At 48.2% G+C, this 19886-nt stretch overlaps 1 protein-coding gene across 4 annotated transcripts in view; it reads right to left on the bottom strand.

The window, feature by feature from the left end:
- Positions 1–5337: 5337 nt before the first annotated feature.
- The window catches only part of HIPK2 (homeodomain interacting protein kinase 2), a 208278-nt gene continuing 193729 nt past the window's right edge, over positions 5338–19886 (bottom strand). For all 4 annotated transcript variants that reach the window (XM_061165905.1, XM_061165907.1, XM_061165906.1 and 1 more), the window contains exons 14-15: positions 18440–18600; positions 5338–17377 (exon numbers count right to left, since the gene is read on the bottom strand). In XM_061165905.1, the coding sequence (XP_061021888.1) occupies positions 16907–17377; positions 18440–18600 (632 nt within the window). In that variant the 3' untranslated portion in view covers positions 5338–16906. The remainder of the gene's footprint in view (positions 17378–18439; positions 18601–19886) is intronic.

Raw genomic sequence — 19886 nt, forward strand, 5'->3', positions numbered from 1 at the left:
GCAGTCACTATCTGTAGTGATTTTGGAGCCCAAGAAAATGAAGTCTGTCACTGTTTCCCTTTTTCCCCATCTATTTGCCATGAAGTGATGGGTCTGGATGCCATGAAGTGATGCGTCTGGATGCCATGATGTTAGTTTTTTGTATGTTGAGTTTTAAGCCTACTCTCCTATTTCACTTTCTACTCTCCTATTTCATTTTCATCAAGAGGCTCTTTAGTTCCTCTTTGCTTTCTGCCATAAGGGTGGTGTCATCTGCATATCTGAGGTTATTGATATTTCTCCTTGTGATTATGATTCCAGCTTGTGCTTCATCCAGTCTGGCATTTTGCATGATATACTCTGCATATAAGTTAAATAAGTAGGGTGACAATATACAGCCTTGACATACTCCTTTCCCAACTTGGAACCAGTTCCTTGTTCTATGTCAGATTCTAGCTGTTGCTTCTTGACCTGCATACAGACTTCTCAGGAGGCAGGTAAGGTGGTCTGGTATTCCCATCTCTTGAAGAATTTTCCATAGTGTGTAGTGATCCACATAGTCAAAGGCTTTGGTATAGCCAATAAAGTAGAAGTAGATGTTTTTCTGGAACTCTCTTAGTCTGCAGCAGATAAACAGTCTGAGAGCCACATCAATAAGACATCCAAACAGAATACAAAAAGACATGGAAGCAGATATTAAGTGGTTTCTTGAGAAGGGTACCTGCACTCCAGTGTTGTTTTATATGTGCTGTCAAATGCAGAATGTGTCAGTAGATGGGACTAGATCTATAGATGGGCGCGTGTAAAGAGAGCACTCATGAACGGGAATTAGATGGTCGTCTTACCAAATCAACTTTGTCTTGCTGATGCACAGTGATTGGAAAAAGGTTTGGAATCATTGTGCAGATGTAACTAAGCTACCAGCCTCTGCAGGGGTCCAGCTGGAGGGTCGCTGGCCTATCCATTTTAACTGGCTCAGATGAACTAGACGCAGCTGCAACTCCAAATTCCTAGAAAACAACTCAGGCAGAGATCTTACTGTTCAGATAATGAGCTGCTTGGAGGACACACGATTGTGAAAGCGCTCTGGATCAGCGGAGGCAGGTGGAATGGACTTGATTAATCATCATGCATGGTTTCAGGCTCAGAAGACTGGAGGACTATCTGACTTCTGGCTGTTTCTTCCCTGTAGAGTGAGGATTTGGGTTGTTGCTGACTGGAGTGTTGGGGAAGAGGTTGGTGGTGGGAGGGAGTGGTTTCAAACCTCAAGCAGCACCAGGCAGCGTAAGGAAAGTAGGTCTTCTAAGGAAGATCTGTGGGAGGATGTTTGCATGGATCAAGTTGGGCCTACATCGTGCCAGGTTGGGGAGGGAGGGTCCAAGGGCAGAAGAGAGGGACTGAACACAGTGAAGAGGTCATGAAGACACCCGCCCCATCAGTGTTACATTTACACTTTGCTCTTGGTGTATTCTCTGCTTTTACACTTGATATTTGTTTGTGTATGTGTGCTTAGTCGCTCAGTCGTGTCTGACTCTTTGCAACCTCATGGACTGTATAGCATGTCAGGCTCCTCTGTCCATGGAGACTTTCCAGGCAAGAATACTGGAGTGGTTATTTGCTTAAGCTTAGCTATTCCCAGGGAACAGCTAGGAAACATGTAAATCAGACTCTTACCGAAAACGTAGTGCACGTGGCTGTTTGGAACAGCCTCTCGGGCAGGACCTCCAGGAGCCAATAATACGCCCCCAAAGGAAGGGGAGCTTGGTGAGGTGGGAGCACCTCCCCCCCAAAAGCAAAGCGCCAGGGAGCAGAGTCCTGAGCTGCCTGCTGGGTGAGAGCGCCACCTACCTGTTGGCTTGGCCCTCCTCTAGGAACTCCTTAGCTCTGCTGGGAAATAGTATTTATTACCGGTCTCTAGTATTCCACTTTCTGTTCATCATTAGTTCAAGGAAAGCAGTTTTATTTTTTTATTTGCTTGGAGGAACATATTGACAGCAGTAGCTTTGTCTTTTCACTTTATTATTATTTTAAATTTTTATTTATTTTCCTGCGGTACAACAATGTGAATCAGCCATGCGTGCGTGCTCAGTAGCCTCAGTTGTGTTAGACTCTTTGCGACCCTTCGAGCCATAGCCCACCAGGCTCCTCTGTCCATGGAGAGTCTCCAGGCAAGAATACTGGAGTGGGTTGCCAAGCCCTCTTCCAGGGAATCTTCCTGACCCAGGGATCGAACCCGGGTCTCTTATCTCTTCTGCATTAGCAAGCAGGTTCTTTATCCACTGAGGCACCTGGGAATATGTATACATATACCCCCTGCTTCTTGAAACTCCCTCCCACCCATTCCCCCATCCCGCCCCTCTAGGTCGTCACAGAGCACCAAGTTGAGTTCCCTGTGCTCTACAACAGCTTCCCACTAGCTATCTATTTTTTACATGATAGCGTCAACGCTATTCTCCCAATTTGTCCCGCCCTCCCTTTCCCACTGTGTCCACAAATCTGTTCTCTACATCTATGTCTCTATTCTTGCCCTGCAAATAGGTTCATTGGTACCAGTTTTTGTAGATTCCATATGTATATATTAATAAACAATATTTGTTCTCCTGTCTTTTCACTTTAGATTTAAATAACTTTCCAGAGACACTAATGGTGAGATCTTAAGCATAGCTGCCCTGTATCCCCCTGTTGACCCTCTCTTATCTCACTTGGAATATAGTGTCTGCTTCTCCCTCCATTTCCATGGGTTGTGATCCCTGGAGTGCATTTCTCACTGAAGAAATTTGTTGGACGAGTTCTGAAGTTCTGTCAAAATTTTTGGCATGGATTTTTACAGAACTTGAGTTTTGATTGAGTTGCATTTAGAGTTTATTGGTCCTGAATTCTGGGACACATGGAATTTGGCTGGCAGGAAGGTGGGTAGACTGGGCAATGAATGCAGCCTGATGTAGCATGTTCATTTATCCAAATATTTCTTGACCTCCTACTCTGCCTAGCAGGGTAATAGAAGCCATGGAAGCAAGAGATGAGAGAAAAATCCTTACCTGCAAGGGATCTGTGGTCCATAGGGAAAGAAAATCAGGAAAGTAAGGTTGACATTGTGGCTTGGTAAGAATTATGCACAAGGGGCTGGCAACCTGGGTGAGGGACACCCACCTTATCAGGAACCTGAAGACAAGCCCACCAGAGGGATGACTCAGGCTGGTTCTTGAAGGGCACCAGGTGTGAGACAAGCAGGAGAATCCCAGGTAAAGGGCAGACACTTGACCAGAAAGAGCTCTAGAGAGAGGAAGGGACGCAGTGGGTGCAGGCCCTTCTTCCTCTGAGGCTGAAGGGTGAAAGGCGTGTGAGGCACAGGCTTCGGGAGGGGGTGGGATTGACCCCTGTGGGGGCCTGGATTTCTCTGGGTGACCCTAGAGAGTAGGGATTGGGGGTGGAGAGAGTGGCAAGTTTCCAATCAGCCACAGATGGAGCCAATGACAAGCATGGATGCTGGCCCGAGGTCCCCGTGGTTCTGGGAACCAGGGTGGAAAAGCAGAGCCATAGATGATTAAATTTACAGCAAGTAGGTGTAGCAGGAGGCTCAGGGTACCAGCGAGAAGGGCGTGCATGCAAAGTTGCTTCCATCGTGTCCAACTCTGCAACACTATGGACCATAGCGAGCCAGGCTCCTCTGTCCATGGGATTCTCCAGGCAAGAATACTAGAGTGGGTTGCCGCGCCTACTCCAAGGGATTGTCCCAATTCAGGGATCAAACCTGCATCTTTTGTGTCTCCTGGGTTAGCAGGTTCTTTACCACTAGCACCACCTGGGAAGAAGGAATTCGCTGGTGGTCCAGTGGTTAGGACTCAATGCTTCCACTGCTGAAGGTGTGGGTTCAATCCCTGGTCGGGGAACTAATATCCCTCAAGCCAGGTGGTACGGCCAAAAAAAAGAGAAGGTGGGTAGGGAGAGTTTAGGCTGGTTGGGGACCTTATGAAACCAGGAGACACAGAAAATGGAGGCCCAGGAGCCTGATAGTCCCGAGGCTCAAGAACACTGGCTATGCAGGACAGGATAAGAGTGCTGCGTGAGGAAACTGGAGTTGCCGGGGGTGTAATATGGTACAGCTGCTGTGGAAAATTTTGGCAATTCCTCAAAAAGTTAAGAATTACCATATAATCCAGCAATTCCACATTCAGGTATTTATCCCAAAGAACTAAAATCAGGGACTCAGGTGCTTACACCCCCGTGTTTCCAACAGCATGGTTCACAGAAGCCAGAAGGTGGAAAACACTCACTTGTCCATTACCAGAAGAATGGAAAGACCAAATGTGGTGTACACATACAATGGAGTGGTACCAGTCTTTGAAAGGAATGAAATTCTGATACGTGCTGTAACATAAGCAGACAAACCTTGAAAACACTGTTGAATACCCAGACACAAAAGGGCAAATATTGTATTATTCCATTTACATGAAGTATCTTTGTTGTTGTTCAGTCTAGAAAAGGCAAATTTAGAGACAGAAAGTAGAAGGTGGTTTGGGATGATGAAAGTTCTAGAAATAGCTAGTGGTGAGGTTTGCACAACATTGTGAATGTCATTAATGTCATTAACAGTACATTTTATTTATTTATTTTTAAAAACTAATTGCTTTTATTTTTTTAATAAAATTATATAATTTCTTTTCTTTTCTTTTTTCCCATTTATTTTTATTAGTTGGAGGAACAGTACATTTTAAAGTGGTTAAGATGGTAACTTTTATGTTATGGACATTTTAACCACTTTGTGGTGGTTATATATGTGTATATATATATATATATATATATATATATACACACACACACATAAAAGATTGCTGGAAGGGTGAGGAGGCCCAGTCAGAGGGAAGTGGAGTTTCTCAGGGCGGTAGAGTGGCTGGTGGGCAGTGCTGGGGGGCCCCTGGTGCTGGTGAGTGGGGGGCTGCCTGGCACTGAAGTCTGGTGAGATGGTGGGCCTGGGTACACAGGATGGTAACCCCCCCACCCAGATCTCAGATGACTTTGGGGAGTGCTTGGGACGGCAGATGATAGCAACGCCTTAGCCCTTAGGGATGGAGCAGGGAAACGCTGAGGCTTGGAATGGCTCAAGTCAGTGAGAGTGAGGAGACGACCCCCTGTCCAGCTGCCCGGGAGCAGGTTGTGACATGACCTCAAGACTTCCCCTCTTAAGGCACATACAGTCCCGCCGGCAGATTTCAAATGCAGTGGCGGCTTATGAACGTGTTCAGAGGTATTAAATATTTTCCAGAGGGCTAAATAACTTAAGCTGTGGCTCGTATTAATAATCTCTGCAGTCTCAGAACTGGTCTGGTTCTAGAATAAACAAACATGCCAGGCCGAGTGTACAGTGATTCCAAACAGTTTAATGTAATTCCAAGACAAAGTGTGATTACATTTCTACACATATACAATATGCATATGTGAGTTTACAAATTTTAATTAATAACTCGTTTCACCTCAGAGACCGAAAAAATGATCAAAAAGAAACTGTGAGTAACAAGCTATAACATAGTTCACCACAACGGGACCCCCCCTTTCTCACCCTACAGTTAGTAATATTACAATTAAAATAACTATATTCTTCTATAATTTTTTTCTGTTAAAATCATCTCATAAATTTACAATGCTATTATTAGTTTCCAAGACTAATATAAATTCACTCCATTTTTCTACAACGAAAATGATCATTAATTTAGAAGCACACGACGTCATGATGAAAAACACAAGCATTTTAGTAGCAAGGACTTGATCAGTTAAGAATTATTTTTCTTGTAAAACATTCTAAAGCCAAGTAAAATATCCATTCTTATAACATACCTATAATATGAGACTAAGGAATAGGTTACATATAGGCCTACAACACATTGGTTTGTCTTTTCTTAAAAAAAGTAGACATTTATAAATAAAAAAAGAAAAGAGGGACAATTCACATAGGAAAAAGAGGTACACGAGAAAATACTGTTGCACGCAATAATTTTCACAAAGATTAACATGGATTAACACTTTTTTTTTTTTTCATTACAGAAACCGTACAGTGAAGGAACACAACAGACCAGGGCTTCCATAGGGTAATTGAGCTGAGATGACCTGGTAAAGAAGATCTGGGCGAGATGGCCCTGGGGAGGAGCCACGTTCCTTGGACCGGTGACCGAGCCTCACCGGATCTCCTCTTCCCTGCTCTTTCTGGGGAGTTTGTCTTTCTATCCAGAGTGTCCTGATGTGCGGGCAGTTGAAAGGTAAACATTTCTACAGATGCCTTCTCTTTCCATCCTAACGGATACCATTTTTGGAAACGGGGTATAATATCAGAGGCTGCAGCTCAGTACATGTGGTCAAAGCAAAACGGGATGGAAAATTCCAGTCATTCTGATGTGTTGTACCCGCCCCCCTCCCCGCTCCCCCAACACTCATCTTTTCCCTGTCACTGGGGACCCAGAGAGAGCAGCAGTACCCTTCGGGGCCACCTGCCTCCACTGCAGCCCGAGGCGGTGCCCGGGTCCCCCGCATCCTGCTTTTCCAGTCCCCGTGCGATGGTGCAGCCTGGGCCATCCCCGGCTCCTCTGATATACCAACCAGCTTCCAAAAGCTCCTCTCCTTCCTCATCCATAAAGCTATACTTTTCCTATCCGAAATTTGGTTTGATATATATATACACACACATATATATCAACATCTATTATCTATACAGTGATTCTCCTAGACTAGAAATCCTACCGCCCCAAAGTATGACTTCCGGGTCTACTTCATTTGGTTAAAGAAACGCACACAAAGAGGATGAGGAGGTGCTTTGGGGGCCAGAAATGATTGTGCCCTGTAAAAGCCATGGGAGAAAGCTTTAAAGGAGCAGTAACGCAACGGTGAAAGGGTGGAAAGTGACGGGAAGGATGAGACGGCAGGGAGAAACCACGTGCCGCGGAGGCGGTCTACAGGATTATCTGCCGGAAGGGAGGAGAGGGAGCTGGGGTGGGGCACGCTTTAGGTTCCATTCAGAAGTCACAGAAAGCTACGAAGGATGGGCATGGTCAAGTCACTTTCCATTTCCCAAGTTCTTCCTTATAACCTGAGCCAAACTATTAAAATAATAATAAAAATAAATCCATTGCCCCTCAACCAAGCAGGCGAATATCTAACAGGGAGGCAAGACCACCACTGGCAAGGCTGGGTGGGTCCTTCTTCCTGGCTCTTGAGAGCTTCCTGGGAGTCCTGGGTGCCTGGGCATGGATGGGCCTGTGGGGACAGCAGGGCGGAGGCCAAGGTGGCCACGTGTGGGGGCGATGGGGGGAGCAGTGACCCAACACAAGAAGCGGGCAAGGGTGCTGGGAGGTTGGAGTGGAGGCAGGCTGAAAGGAAAGGAGAGAGAAGGCAGAGCCCTTTTTTCAGATATAGCATATTTACTTAAAAAAAAAAAAAAAGCCAATTTCTATTCCTCTGTTTTTTAAAAAATATGATTAAGCCCCAAAGACAATGACATAAAATATATTTGGTTATTTAAATCACAGGGAGAAAACCAAACAGAGGAAAGTGATAGTTGAATTACGAGGGGCAAGACAAAAAATATTTTCCAGTGATATTTCCAACCGAATACTGTGATAAGAACATGCTATCAACAGAGTTCACAGGGGAAAAGCAAGTGCATTAAGAACCACCACGCAGTTCCCTGGTCCCAGGTGTTTTGCAGTTCTTAAGGGGTTATTTGCTAAAGGAACGCCCTTCAGATCACAGCAGGTCCTCTGTGCTAAGGTTGTGGCACAAAAGAAGAAATGAACCAAAACACTTAGGGCAACCAGTGCCCTCCAGGCTGCTTCTGCATGGCAATGGGCCCTCTCAATTGTGACCTCTACTTGGATAGATCTCATCATCTGACCCTCTAGCTGCCCCTCAGTCTCCAGTCCCTTCCGCCTGCTCAGCAGCACTTACAATCTCTAGAAAAAAAAGTCTAGGCCTCTCCTTTGGGGTTGGCCTGCCCTCACACCTGGAGGATGTACTACCTACCCTCTGTTTACTGAATAAAACTCTGAGCTGTTAAAAAAAAAAAAAATCTAGATCCCACCTCCTAATGACCTAGGCTTCAAACAGAAGTTTGACAAAGAGTAAAAAGTAAACATATAATTTTACACTTACTTTGTTTTAAAGGACAAAAGGAATAAATGACAGCAGATATATGGAAAACCCACCAGTAAAAATAGGAACGGGGATGTATGACTCTCCCCTGCAAAACACCAATCAGAGTATTGCTGGGGCCCCAGAAATAGCAGCTGTACCTTCGGGGCCACCTGAATCCCAGTGTCTTCTACTGCCTGGTGCCTGGAAGTCAGTGGGTCGATTAATAAATTAAACATTCAAATCAAGACAAAATTAATGAACCAGATGTCTATTCTCTCTGCCTCTTCCAAGATGTCAAAGAGAAGGCCTTGACCACCAGTGTGCATACCACGTGGCAGATCTTTGCACCTGGCCCAGGCTGTGGACTCACCTCTTCCTGCTCATTCTCTCAAGTTCCCATGGAAACCAGCACTACGGATGGACACGCTCATGGTGGGCTACAGTAGGGGCAGAACACACCTGCCTTGGGGGAATGTGGCCTCCAACTGAAGAGGCAATTGCTGGGGTCTGAAGATGTCAGTTATAAACAGAAATTTTCTTTAAAAAGTACCAGTTTAAATGTAAACTATAAAATACTTTAACTATAAAACGTGGCCAGAAATATGTTTAGTTATCCACAGTCAATTGTTGATAGTTTATGCATTTAAAACGTGACTCTCTTGATATCTTAGAAGGCTAACAGCATTTTACAGTAGCTAAAAACATATATACTTAAACATGTGCATTTGAAAATCACATTTGATTACAAAACACAAAGAATACTCTCTCCCTTGGTTTAATTTCTGTTGTAAAGATTACCTATTTTCAGAGTTCACTTAAGCAACAATGACCAAGGTGTGTAGTAATCGTTATTTTCAGCCCACACGGAGTTCAGAGTCTTTTAAATTCCAAGAGCAAGCTGGCTACATGATTTCAAAAAAGGCTAAAACCAGGATGAATGCCCACATTTGAGGTAATTATTGCCATCAGGTCACAGTTTGTGTAAGGTAACGTATCTAAAACCTTCTTACAAAAAAAAAAAAATAAATAAAAAGTCTTCAGGTGTTCTGTCAGAATTCCAGAATACCTATTCAAACCAACCAGGATCTCAAATTCTGATTAGCTGGGTTGCTTCCAATGGAATTAAAGCTCTAGAAGACTCTAGAACTTGCGTAAACTACCTAAGGATTTAGGCAAACATGCCTGGAGCCAGTCAATAAGGAAGTTTTTAAAGGAAAAAAAAAAACTGAAAACCCCATTCCAAACAACTGCAGAGATATTCCGTAACAAATGGTAATGGTTTTCCACAAAATTAAAAATCTAGTCCTAAAGCATTGCTAAATTCTTGCCACCTTCCAGCCAAAGGAAACATGCTTCTATGTTACTGTTAATCTCCCACCTCAGCCAGAGGCTCTCCTTCCTTGTATCCTGAAAGTTGGCTAATTTTTCTTCAGTTTGCACAACGGTTGCTTCCCATTTCTTTGAGAAGGCTATCTTGAAAGAAAACTTAATTTTGTTCCTCTTTCTAAACATCATCTTGATCTTGTCTCTCTCCTTTTTTTTTTTTCCTTTTTAAAAAATTTTTTAAACACAAAGAAAAAACAGTTCCTGGACACCAGACTCACACATGATATTTACAAATTTTGGTGTGAATCCTGCCTTTGGTTCTACCCAGAGCTGAAGAGTGGATCGATTACAGAGACCAGAGTCGTTATGATATTTATCAGTGCAGTAAAAAATAGTATTTTGAAAAAAATATATACTTTTAGTATTGCCTTTCTAGAATTAACTATAAGCAAGAAAAAAATATTTTTTTAAAAGAAGAAAAAGAACACTTTTTTTTTCTTCACTCTTACAAGAGTTTGTTGTAGCAGCAGCACTACTAAAGCTAGTTGGTACACTGAAAAGAAATAAAAAATGAACTCTACTATGATTAATCAAAAGAAACTCCCCTAAGATTTTCTCTAAAAGTCAAGCTAATTCTGCCTTTGCTGCCTGCATCAGATTCAGGACCCCCTCTACACACAGACCTTCTGCTGAGCTCCACGTGCAGGGTGGTGGTATGGGGCAACGCTCCTTTGAGGCCCTTCTTTGCACATAAACCCAGGAGACAGCTGAGGCTGGAGTCTGTGAGCTGGGCAACCCAAGTCATGGCCGGCCTCCCCAACTGGCTTGTGTGACTCTGGGCTGGTTACCAGTTCACCAAGCCGTCTGCCTCATCTGTAGACCGGTACTGCCAGTTTCATAGGGCTGTTATGAAGATGAAATGAAACGGGATAAACAGGAGCGACTTCCAGCACAGTGTCTGGCACACAGTCAATGGGAGCATCATTCGATGGTTCACCAGAAACACGAGGCCACTCACTGATGATTATTTAACAAGTGAAACAAATTCAGTTAGTAAAGGTCTTAAGAACACAACATTTCACTAGAAGCTTGGGGATTTGGGGTCACCCCCAAATCCTTGTATTTCCTTTCCTTAACACAGCCTAGTTTCTCAGAGAGTCGACTGTCTCATCAACTCCCTCCTCTGTAAATGGGGGAGAGGGGTGTTGTGAATGGGGGTGGGCCTGAGGGTACCGGGAGGCCGTGCTCACTAAGGGCTTGGGATGAGCCTGGTGTATTGAAAGCATTCAACAAATGTGGGCTCCTACTTGAGGGACATGGCAAGTTTTAACAGAGAGACAATCAATGTGAAATTCTAATGCAATGAGAGTGCAATTAGGGGCTCACAGAGGTTCCTGGGACTCAAGCTGGGGCATCAGGAAGGTCCCTTCTGGCAGAGGTACCCTGAGAAAGCATGCCCCGCAGAAGGGTCGCTTCTCTGAAGATTCTCACTGAGTCTCAAATGAAGAACTGGTTCAGAGCTGGCTCTCTTGGACTTCTGGGAGCTGCCAGAAGGATGGGAAAAACCTCTCCTAGGTTGGGTTGCTCGAGTGAGCGAGGGTGCCAAAAGCCTTCAAGGGGTTTCTACTGCCTTTAAAGATCAGTTTGCCATCTCCAACTCTTCACTGAGTCCCATCTGTGGAACTCAGAAGTGAGAGTCCTAAGGCATTGAAGTGGAAAAACACTGACCCTCTGAGCCTGGCCCTGGTGCGTACCTGACCCGGATAGAGCTGCACCTCCTGGCTGGTCTGCTCCAGCCGATACCCGAGGTAACTCGGGGTGAGTTCCACCCACAGATCCATGCGGTACCTCCAGTTTCCCAACAGCAGCAGCATTTGGGGGTTACAAAACCTCCTCTCCACTTACAAGAAGAGCACAGTTTTGAAATAAAGGCAAAAACAAAAAACCTGAAACAAGTCAGGCAACAGAAAGCAAGAGAAGGACATAAACGGGATCGCATCACTGACAGAGTCATTATTGCCGGGAGAGGAAGGAGAGAGGAATGCCATTCTGTCCACATCTGGGGGTGTCTTTGAGGAGAGGGTCTTTGGCTAAAGAAAGGACACTTTCACCTTCCTTTCCAATTTGGTTAGGACAGCTCTGGCTTGCTCAACTCTGAGGCTTCCCCATCTGAAATCTCTAAGACACACCAGAAAGAAAACACAGAGAAGGGGCAAGAAGCAACTGGGGTCCCTGGGGCTGGAATATTTCACGGCAGAATTGCTTGGGCTGGTGTTGAGCAGCGCCGGGCGAGTTCTGCGACCTGCAGAAGGAGCCCTGGCCTCTCTGCTGCTGGAGAGCACCTTGTTTTTCTCTTCTGTTCTCTGTCCCCGCAGCTACTTAACAGGCCATGGAGAGCCCCACATCCCACCCCGCCCCCAGCACCAGAGAACCCGGGATAAAGCTGGGGCCGACCCGTCAACCCACGTTTCATCAACCACAGCCCATCAGCAATAGTTCCTTAAGCCTCCTCATCTCCTTCCTCCAGTTTCCAAGAAAGTCTGCTCCACTCACTCACACACACTCACACAACCCAAATCCTCCAGCACGAGCTTGTTCAAAAATGAGTGTCTGCAATTCCAGAGATCTGGTTGAGGGAAATCTGCCTGTTAGCAGCTGGGCTGATCTTTCCTTGCCTTCCTTACATCCCACAGTCTGGTGTCTGGGCAGGTTGAGTCTTCTGGCTCCTGCAGCCCGCCAGCCACTTACCACCATTAAGGCCAGAATGCAAAGACAGTCCAGGAGACAACCAACCCTTCCTTTCCCTCTGAATTCGACCAACCACATGCTCCACTTCACAGTATTTATTGGCACCAAGCCTCAGACTCTCCCACCCATCGGCCTGCTCACCCTTCCCTTGGAAACAGCCAAAACATCCTGAAAGGAGGCACTAAAAGCAGACAGCGGTGCAAACACCCAGAGGGGTCCGCGCGGCTCTGCCGAGCAGAAGCAAATCAGCCTGTGGTTCCCAGGGCTCCGGTTACTAGGCTCCCCTTGACCTTTTTTTTTCAGTCTGCCCCTGAGGCAACGTAACCACGTTGCTTCAGTAAAGAAGGATGGAGCCAATTCCAGGGCAGATGATGTTCTAGGTTATTTGTGGTCTACATGAAGACTAGGTTGGCATCTCTTCACTTGAGAGCTGGGTCCTGGGGATGGGCAGCCTTTATTCAGCCTACCTGCCAGGGCAACTCAGGGTTGGAGGGTGGGGTGGGAGCTCAAGCAGCTGCTAAGTGAACCCACGGAGGGGCTTGCCTCTACCACTAGGGTCTTCTCCGAGGGCTTCAGAGCCACAGCTTTGTGCTTGGGTTGGAAGAAAAAGGGAGGTGGGGATGCGGGGAGGATACTAATGTTCGCTGAGCGGTTGGGGGCTGGGCACGGCCTGGCGTCTCCCTTCATTAGCTTCAGTGAAGCCCGTCATTCCAGGCCTTCCTTCACCCACCTGGGGCTTGGTAGTTTCTGGGTTCGGTGGGCAGCGTGTGGGCACCTCAAGCTGACTTTAAAAGCCCATGGCACCCAGCACGGTAGACTGAAGGGCATAGTCGGAGCCCAGTGGGCATGGCTGTAAGGCCCCACTGTGCCCCTCCACTGGCCAATGAGTTCAGGGGGGCAGCAGCCCGCATTGTCTGAGGACCTGCCGGACATGGTCAGTGCTCCTTTGGTCTCCTATTATCCCTCTTTTATTTATTATTACTTTTTCTGCTCCACAGTTTTTCCCTAGAATTGTGTGCTGAGATGTACTGGGTGGGGGCAGGGACCGAAGAAGCAGGCAGTGCAGTTTGTGAGGGGCAGGGAGGCTGACATCTCCCAGGGGAAGGCACCACCTGCCTAAGCACCTTCCACCAGCTTGTTACCTCCAGTGGCTTCTAGGAGGTAACATTATCTATACACTGAAGGGTATAAGCCACACTTCTGGTGGGCTGATGGGAAAAGGGGGGACTTTAAGGGAGGGGGCTGGATCAGCTCTGGGCAGAGGGGCTTTTTTTTTTTCCTTGACAGGTCAGTATCAGATGTGAGGCAGGGCCAGGGTCTATTTAGCAGATTTCAGAAGTGCAGGGAAGGTCAGAGAGGACCATGCTGAGGGTTCAGCCTCCAAGATGCCTCCTCAGATCTCCTCCCAGGCCACTGAGAGTCTAGAAAAATCCAGTCTTGATGGTGACCACGGACCATGCTGTCCAGAGCCCAAGTTGGCTTACAGAGAGATAAAGGCTTTACTTCTTCTTCAGACTTTTGTTATCTGGTGGATCATTCTTGACAGCTTTTTCCTGACTCCTGAATCCTTCCTTCTTTTCTTTTTGGTCTGACAAAACTGGACATCTGGATGTCCCTCCTGTCTACTCAGATACTCACAGATATAATAAAATAAATTTAAATATTAAAGAGAAAACACAAAGATACTTGGAATAAATGTGCACTTTAAAACCCCAACTAAAATATCAAAATGATGATTAGGATAATAATTACAAAGGTTAATAACCAAAATAATTAGTACAATAATATTATCTTTATGAGCAGCATGAAACTTTCATTTCCTGATCAGGAAGGAAAGGAAAGAAAATGTCAGGTGAAAGAGTAACTTCCAACTTAAGTAGACAAAATAATTTTCATTAAAATGGAAGGCTATGTTGTCCTTTCCTGTTAAAAGATCAGATCTAAAAAGCGCTGGAAATGAACAGTACCAGGGGTCCAGTATGCTACCCAATAAGGCAAAAACGCTGGCTCGTCTGCAGCCATGACTTGTGCGACTGGGCACGGGGAGGGTCGGACGGGGCATTGCTGCCCTCTGGATGCCGCGAGGCCAGAAGAGGGATGGGTCTGCAGGCAGGTGTGGCTCCGTGAGTGCTCGGGCTCACGTGTCCTCCGGCACATTCCCCACCCCCACCCCCATGGACCACTTTCCGGTTGTCTCGGAATGGCGGCACTTCCCCACGTCCAGATAAAAGACGCATTGAGTGTGGTACCGGGAGGACACCGTCGTGTCCTGCCGCAGGCGACTCCCCGGCGGACACGGGGTCCTTCCTCCCTTCCGGGCTGAGGCCGGGAATAAGCTGGTTCCAACCTGGGGACCGATTTCTTTGTAGGATAAGTAGAATTGATGCCTGGAGAGGGGTTATGTCCAGAGTTATTTCACATTTCACAGCTAAGAGCTAAGGTAAGGGCTGGGCTTCGTTACTGAATTAGGTCAGATATCAAGATTAAAAACACCTTTCACAGTAGATCGTTAAGGGAGACCGCAGGATGGGGAAGGAAAGTGAGGGAGGGTGGGTGTGGACTGCTGTCCGAAACTGGGAGCGATCCTTCTGCACCTTGGAAACTTGGCTTTGGGGTCAGGGGCTACGCATCAAGCATCAAACAATGAGGCCCACAGTTAAAGATCCCGTCTGGGACCAGTCAGCACCTCCCAACGTTTTCGTGTGTAACAGTAATTTGCTATGAATAAGAGAGGCCTCTCCACCCCCACCCCCACCAGTGTTCAAAGTCTGAGGAAATTTCCAGAACATTATCAACGATGCACAGAAGGCAAATGACAAACTTCCTTGGAAACTTGACTGCCCATGGGTGTGTTTTCCCAAGGGCGGTCCAAGATCACTGGCTCACCCTCGTGAGTGTCCCTCCAGCCTTCTGCCCACCAGAACCCTCAAAGACCAGAAACGAAGGCATGCCTGGGGTAGGCCTGGGTAACGCGAGTAAAGATTTAGCAGCAAATGACGGTTGGCGGTTATCTACAGAGAAAGGAATCTGGCAAAATGGTTGAGAGCAAAACACAGCCTGGGTGGGGTGGGAGGGTGGAAGCAGAGGCCAGATGGGCAGGGCTGGCGGAGTGGAGTGTGGGGCGGGTCTGAGAACACGGGGCGAGCAGGCCTGCTCTCCGCCCTGCCGATTGCGGGCGACCAACCCAAAACCAGTGCCGGGCCTGGAGGCCGCAGGCCGTTCCTCTCAAGGCCAACATTCCTGAAACTGAGATGGGACCTGTGGTCCCACAGACGGCAGAGCTAGCCTGCTGGGGGCAGAACTGGGTGAGGGTGCAGGGTGGGGAGTCAGTTTCTCTTGCTTTGTCCACCAGGGAAAAGCCATGCCGAGCCATCTCCAGCGTCAGCCTCACCCACCACCATCCACCTCCCGCAGTCCCCTCCACACCCACTGGCTCTCCTAGCCCCTGCCAGTTCCCTGACACTCTTCTGCTAGCAAACAGCCCGGGGAAAGACAATAGATTATTAAGATAAAAATTTTAAAAAAAAAGTAAAAGACCAGAGTAAAATGTTGCAACAGCACAGAAGAAGGGCTGAGAGGTTGAGACTCGCCTCAGCCGGCTTCTTGGAGTACCGTGGAAGTAAACCCTCAAGCGCATCCCCGGTCGCTAAGGCACTAGGAGGGAAGGATGTAAAAACCAAGTCTGCGAGAGCCGGAGGCGGTGCCGGGGACGGGAGGGCGCACCTGGACCACCGCGTGGGGGACGTGCCTGCGTGAGATCGCCTTTCTTGTGCAATTACAGTGAGGATAGTCTATTGGTATCAGTGGGGTGAACACAAAGCAGCACAGACAGGTGCACATTGCTACATTTACCAGGGTGCTGGCACGCCGCGAGCCCTACGCTACGAGATGCGGGATGCACTCAAAGAGAAAAGATGTCTTCAGAAAAGACCAAAAAAAAAAAAAAAAAGCGAGAATTTGCAACACACATCATTAATGACATTTGAGGAATATCATTGCTTAGGGATTTATCCAGAGTGCTCAGAAAGAGAAAACACACCCTCTCCCGGGGTCCTCCTTCAGCCCAGCCACCTGCCCTTCCCATCGGTCCCGGCAAGTGGGCCAGAACCAGGCTCCCCAACCCTGGCCCAACCCCCAGGCACTAGCCTCCTCAGGCCACGGCCTGAGCTTTCTAGAGGGTTGTTGACCCTTTAGAGTTCTGGAAAAATCCCTAATCCTACGTTCAATTATTAAAAATCTATTGGATTTCCATATCAGGTGTCCCTGACAGCAAATTCTTAAACGTCACTTGCTGCCATAGGAAAATAACCTTTGAAAAGTTCATAAAGTTCTTCAAAAACGGAGGCCCCCCTCCCCCTACTTCTGGACTCTTCCATGGCTCTTCTTCTTCTCCTTCTTTCCAGTTTGGTGCAGAACGGGTTCGTGAGCTGTGGTTGTTTTGTTACTGACGTTTTATTTTTATTTTTTTTTCCTTTTTCTTTTTTAAAATAAAAAGCATAGATTTTCCCCCCTCCTTAAATCCCTTCCTTTTCAAAATGTTCTCTCCTCCGCTCTCAGTCCTCCTACTTCCTAGTTCAAGTTTCATCTGTGTCCCGTCCCTGCCCCCTGCCCCCCACCCCTGCCCGTTTGCATTGTTTCTGTGCGGCATCTTCAGTACAAAAGCCCCAGCTCCCCCCTCCATCCCTCCTCCTCTCCCTCTGGCCATCCTCCCTCCCGTCCCCTCCCCTTCCAGTGTTTATATGTAAGGGTACTGGTTGACCTTGGCCGGGCTCAGTGGGTATCCAGTGTAGACTGTGGAGGCTGGAGAGGCGCTGATGTAGGTCTGGTGGGCAAACTGGGCTGGATACTGACTCGGGTGGATGGTGGGTGAGGGCAGGACCCGGGGACCCATGCTCACGGGGACCTGGTGGACGATGCTGGCCGGGTAGGCAGTGTGCTGCACGGTGTGACGCGCCGAGCCTTGGGAGGCCACCAGGTGGGCCACGGTGCCCGTGGAGCCCAGGGCCGCGGGCGCCGTGTAGGTGTAGAGGTGGGGCTGGGCGGGGAGGTGGGCGGCGGCGGCAGCAGCGGCCAGGTGGGGGTGCACAGTGCCGTGGCTGGGGCTGTTGTGCGGGAAGGAGTATGGAGCCTGGGCCATCGTGGGAGTGATGTAGGCCTGCTGCCGTCGGTGGCTCCCGGTACGGTCGGCGGCGATGTGCTGTTGAGCCTGGAGAAGGAGAAGAACCAGGAGGGCCGCGTTGCGGGGGCTGGACATACGCATGCGCAGAAGAGCATGGGGTGGGGCGCGGGCAGAGAATGAGGAAGAGGAGGCGGGACTGGGGGAGAAGGCGGAAGTGAGGACTGGGGAGAAGGCGGAAGTGAGGACTGGGGAGGAGAGTCAGGAGGGCAGGGATTGCAGAAAACGCGTCCTTCACGTGCTGGGAAAAATATCAATCAGCCTGTCCAAGAAGCAAGGCGGTGCCCCCCTGTTTCCTGAGCCGGGTGACACACCGACAGAACCAGGTGCAGAGGCAGCAGGGGACAGCGTGTCTCCCGAGGCCATCCTGCAGCTGTGAAGGGTCACACGGGCCCGTCTGAGTGCGGACCACTTTTCTGTTTCATCGTGAAGTCCTGCTCCCTAAACAGCAGGCTCTCAGAAACGTCGCCGTCTTCTGAAGTCACATACAAATGAAGCCACCCTCTCTCAGCCGAAGAAGCTAAGTCACAACACACACATGGCCTTATCTTACCTCCCAGCTGCTAAGGAAGCAGGGCTGGAGTTCACTTTGCAATTCAGACCCCAGTGATCCTAGACACACAGGCCGAGTGCTGCCTGTGGAGACACCACCTGGTTGATACGCCCCTGAGCATCACCCACCGTCTCCCAGGTCCGCCGGCTCTTTTCCTGGATTTGGGGTCCTTGTGTGAGGCCTCCTTCACTGTAATGACTCAGGAGGCCTGGCCTGGTTGGACTGCAGGTCTGTCTCTGGGGTTCTGGCCGGAAGTGGGCCCGGACCCAGTGTTTTACCCTTTGCTGGGCTGAAACGGCAACATGTGGGCCAGACTATTTTTAAGCAGGTACCGCATCACTAAGTGCTTCCGAACATTAGACAAGTCATTTTGCGTTGGATTGGCTCTCCGTGAATTGAGGATCCACCTTCCCCAAGGTGACCCGCAGCAGAAGGTGAACACCAGAGCTCACTGGGGCACTTCCTGCTACCTCAGGGCACCTGATGAGCTGGTGGGAGGAGGGGGGTGGGGGGGGGATGGTGGGGGTACCTGTGCTTACCTGGCTGAGATTGAGAGGCTGCTGCTGCTGGAAGTGTGGTCCTGGCCGCTGCTGCCGGTAAGCAATCGCTCCAGACGAGCTCCCTGAAGAGTGACCGCTGGTGGAGGTCACGTTGCTGGAGGACTTGGACTTGAAGGAGGACGAATGGTGACTGGTGTTGACTGTGTTGTGAAGAGAAAAAGGGCAAAGGTCAGTCACAGGTCCTTGGCTGCTCAGAAGACCCTGCCCTAGGGGAACAACAGTAGTCTTTCGAGGACACAGTCCCGTGACTGGACGATCCCCCCATCAGCCGCACTGCCCCCAGACCCAGTGATGATGTTGACTCTGGAATGACACCTAGGCTGGAGCTTGTTCCACTGGTTGGGAGCAAACCCTGATGGACTTTAGAATTACTATCTGGTGACACTGAGCTCCAAAATCACTTCAGATGGTGACTGCAGCCATGAAATTAAAAGACGCTTACTCCTTGGAAGCAAAGTTATGACCAACCTAGACAGCATATTAAAAAGCAGAGACGTTACTTTGTCAACAAAGGTCTATCTAGTCAAGGCTATGGTTTTTCCAGTAGTCATGTATGGGTGTGAGAGTTGGACTAGAAAGCAAGCTGAGCGCCAAAGAATTGATGCTTTTGAACTGTAGTGTTGGAGAAGACCCTTGAGAGTCCCTTGGACTGCAAGGAGATCCAACCAGTCCATCCTAAAGGAGATCAGTCCTGGGTGTTCATTGAAAGAACTGATGCTGAAGCTGAAACTCCAATCCTTTGGCCACCTGATGCAAAGAGGTGACTCCTTTGAAAAGACCCTGATGCTGGGAAAGATTGAGGGCAGGAGGAGAAGGGGACTACAGAGGATGAGATGGTTGGATGGCATCACCGACTCAATGGACGTGAGTTTGGGTAAACTCCGGGAGTTGGTGATGGACAGGGAGGCCTGGCGTGCTGCGGTTCATGGGGTCACAAAGAGTCGGACACGACTGAGCGACTGAACTGAGTGCCACAACTGAAAAAAAAAATTAATGTAATAGGCCCCAAACCACCACCCAAACTGAGTCTCAGCAAAGGGACTATGGTTTCTCAGATAGCAAGGAGACCAAGCCAGTCAGTCTTAAAGGAAATCAACCCTGAATATTCACTGGAAGGACTGATGCTGAAGCTCCAATACTTTGGTCACCTTATGTGAATAGCCAACTCACTGGAAAAGACTCTGATGTGGGAACGATTGAGGGAAAAAGGAGAAGCGGGCAACAGAGGATGAGATTGTTGGATGGCATCACTGACTCAATGGGCATGAGTTTGAGCAACTCCAGGAGATAGTGAAGGACAAGGAAGCCTGGAGGGCTGCAGTCCTTGGGGTCATGAAGAGTTGGACACGACCTAGCAACTGAACAACAACAATATATCCAGGGGTCGGGGGAACAACCAGAATAAAATGAAAAGGGGGAGGCAGTT

Source organism: Dama dama, chromosome 18 (genome assembly GCF_033118175.1).
Source record: "Dama dama isolate Ldn47 chromosome 18, ASM3311817v1, whole genome shotgun sequence".
Classification (NCBI taxonomy): Eukaryota; Metazoa; Chordata; class Mammalia; order Artiodactyla; family Cervidae; genus Dama; species Dama dama.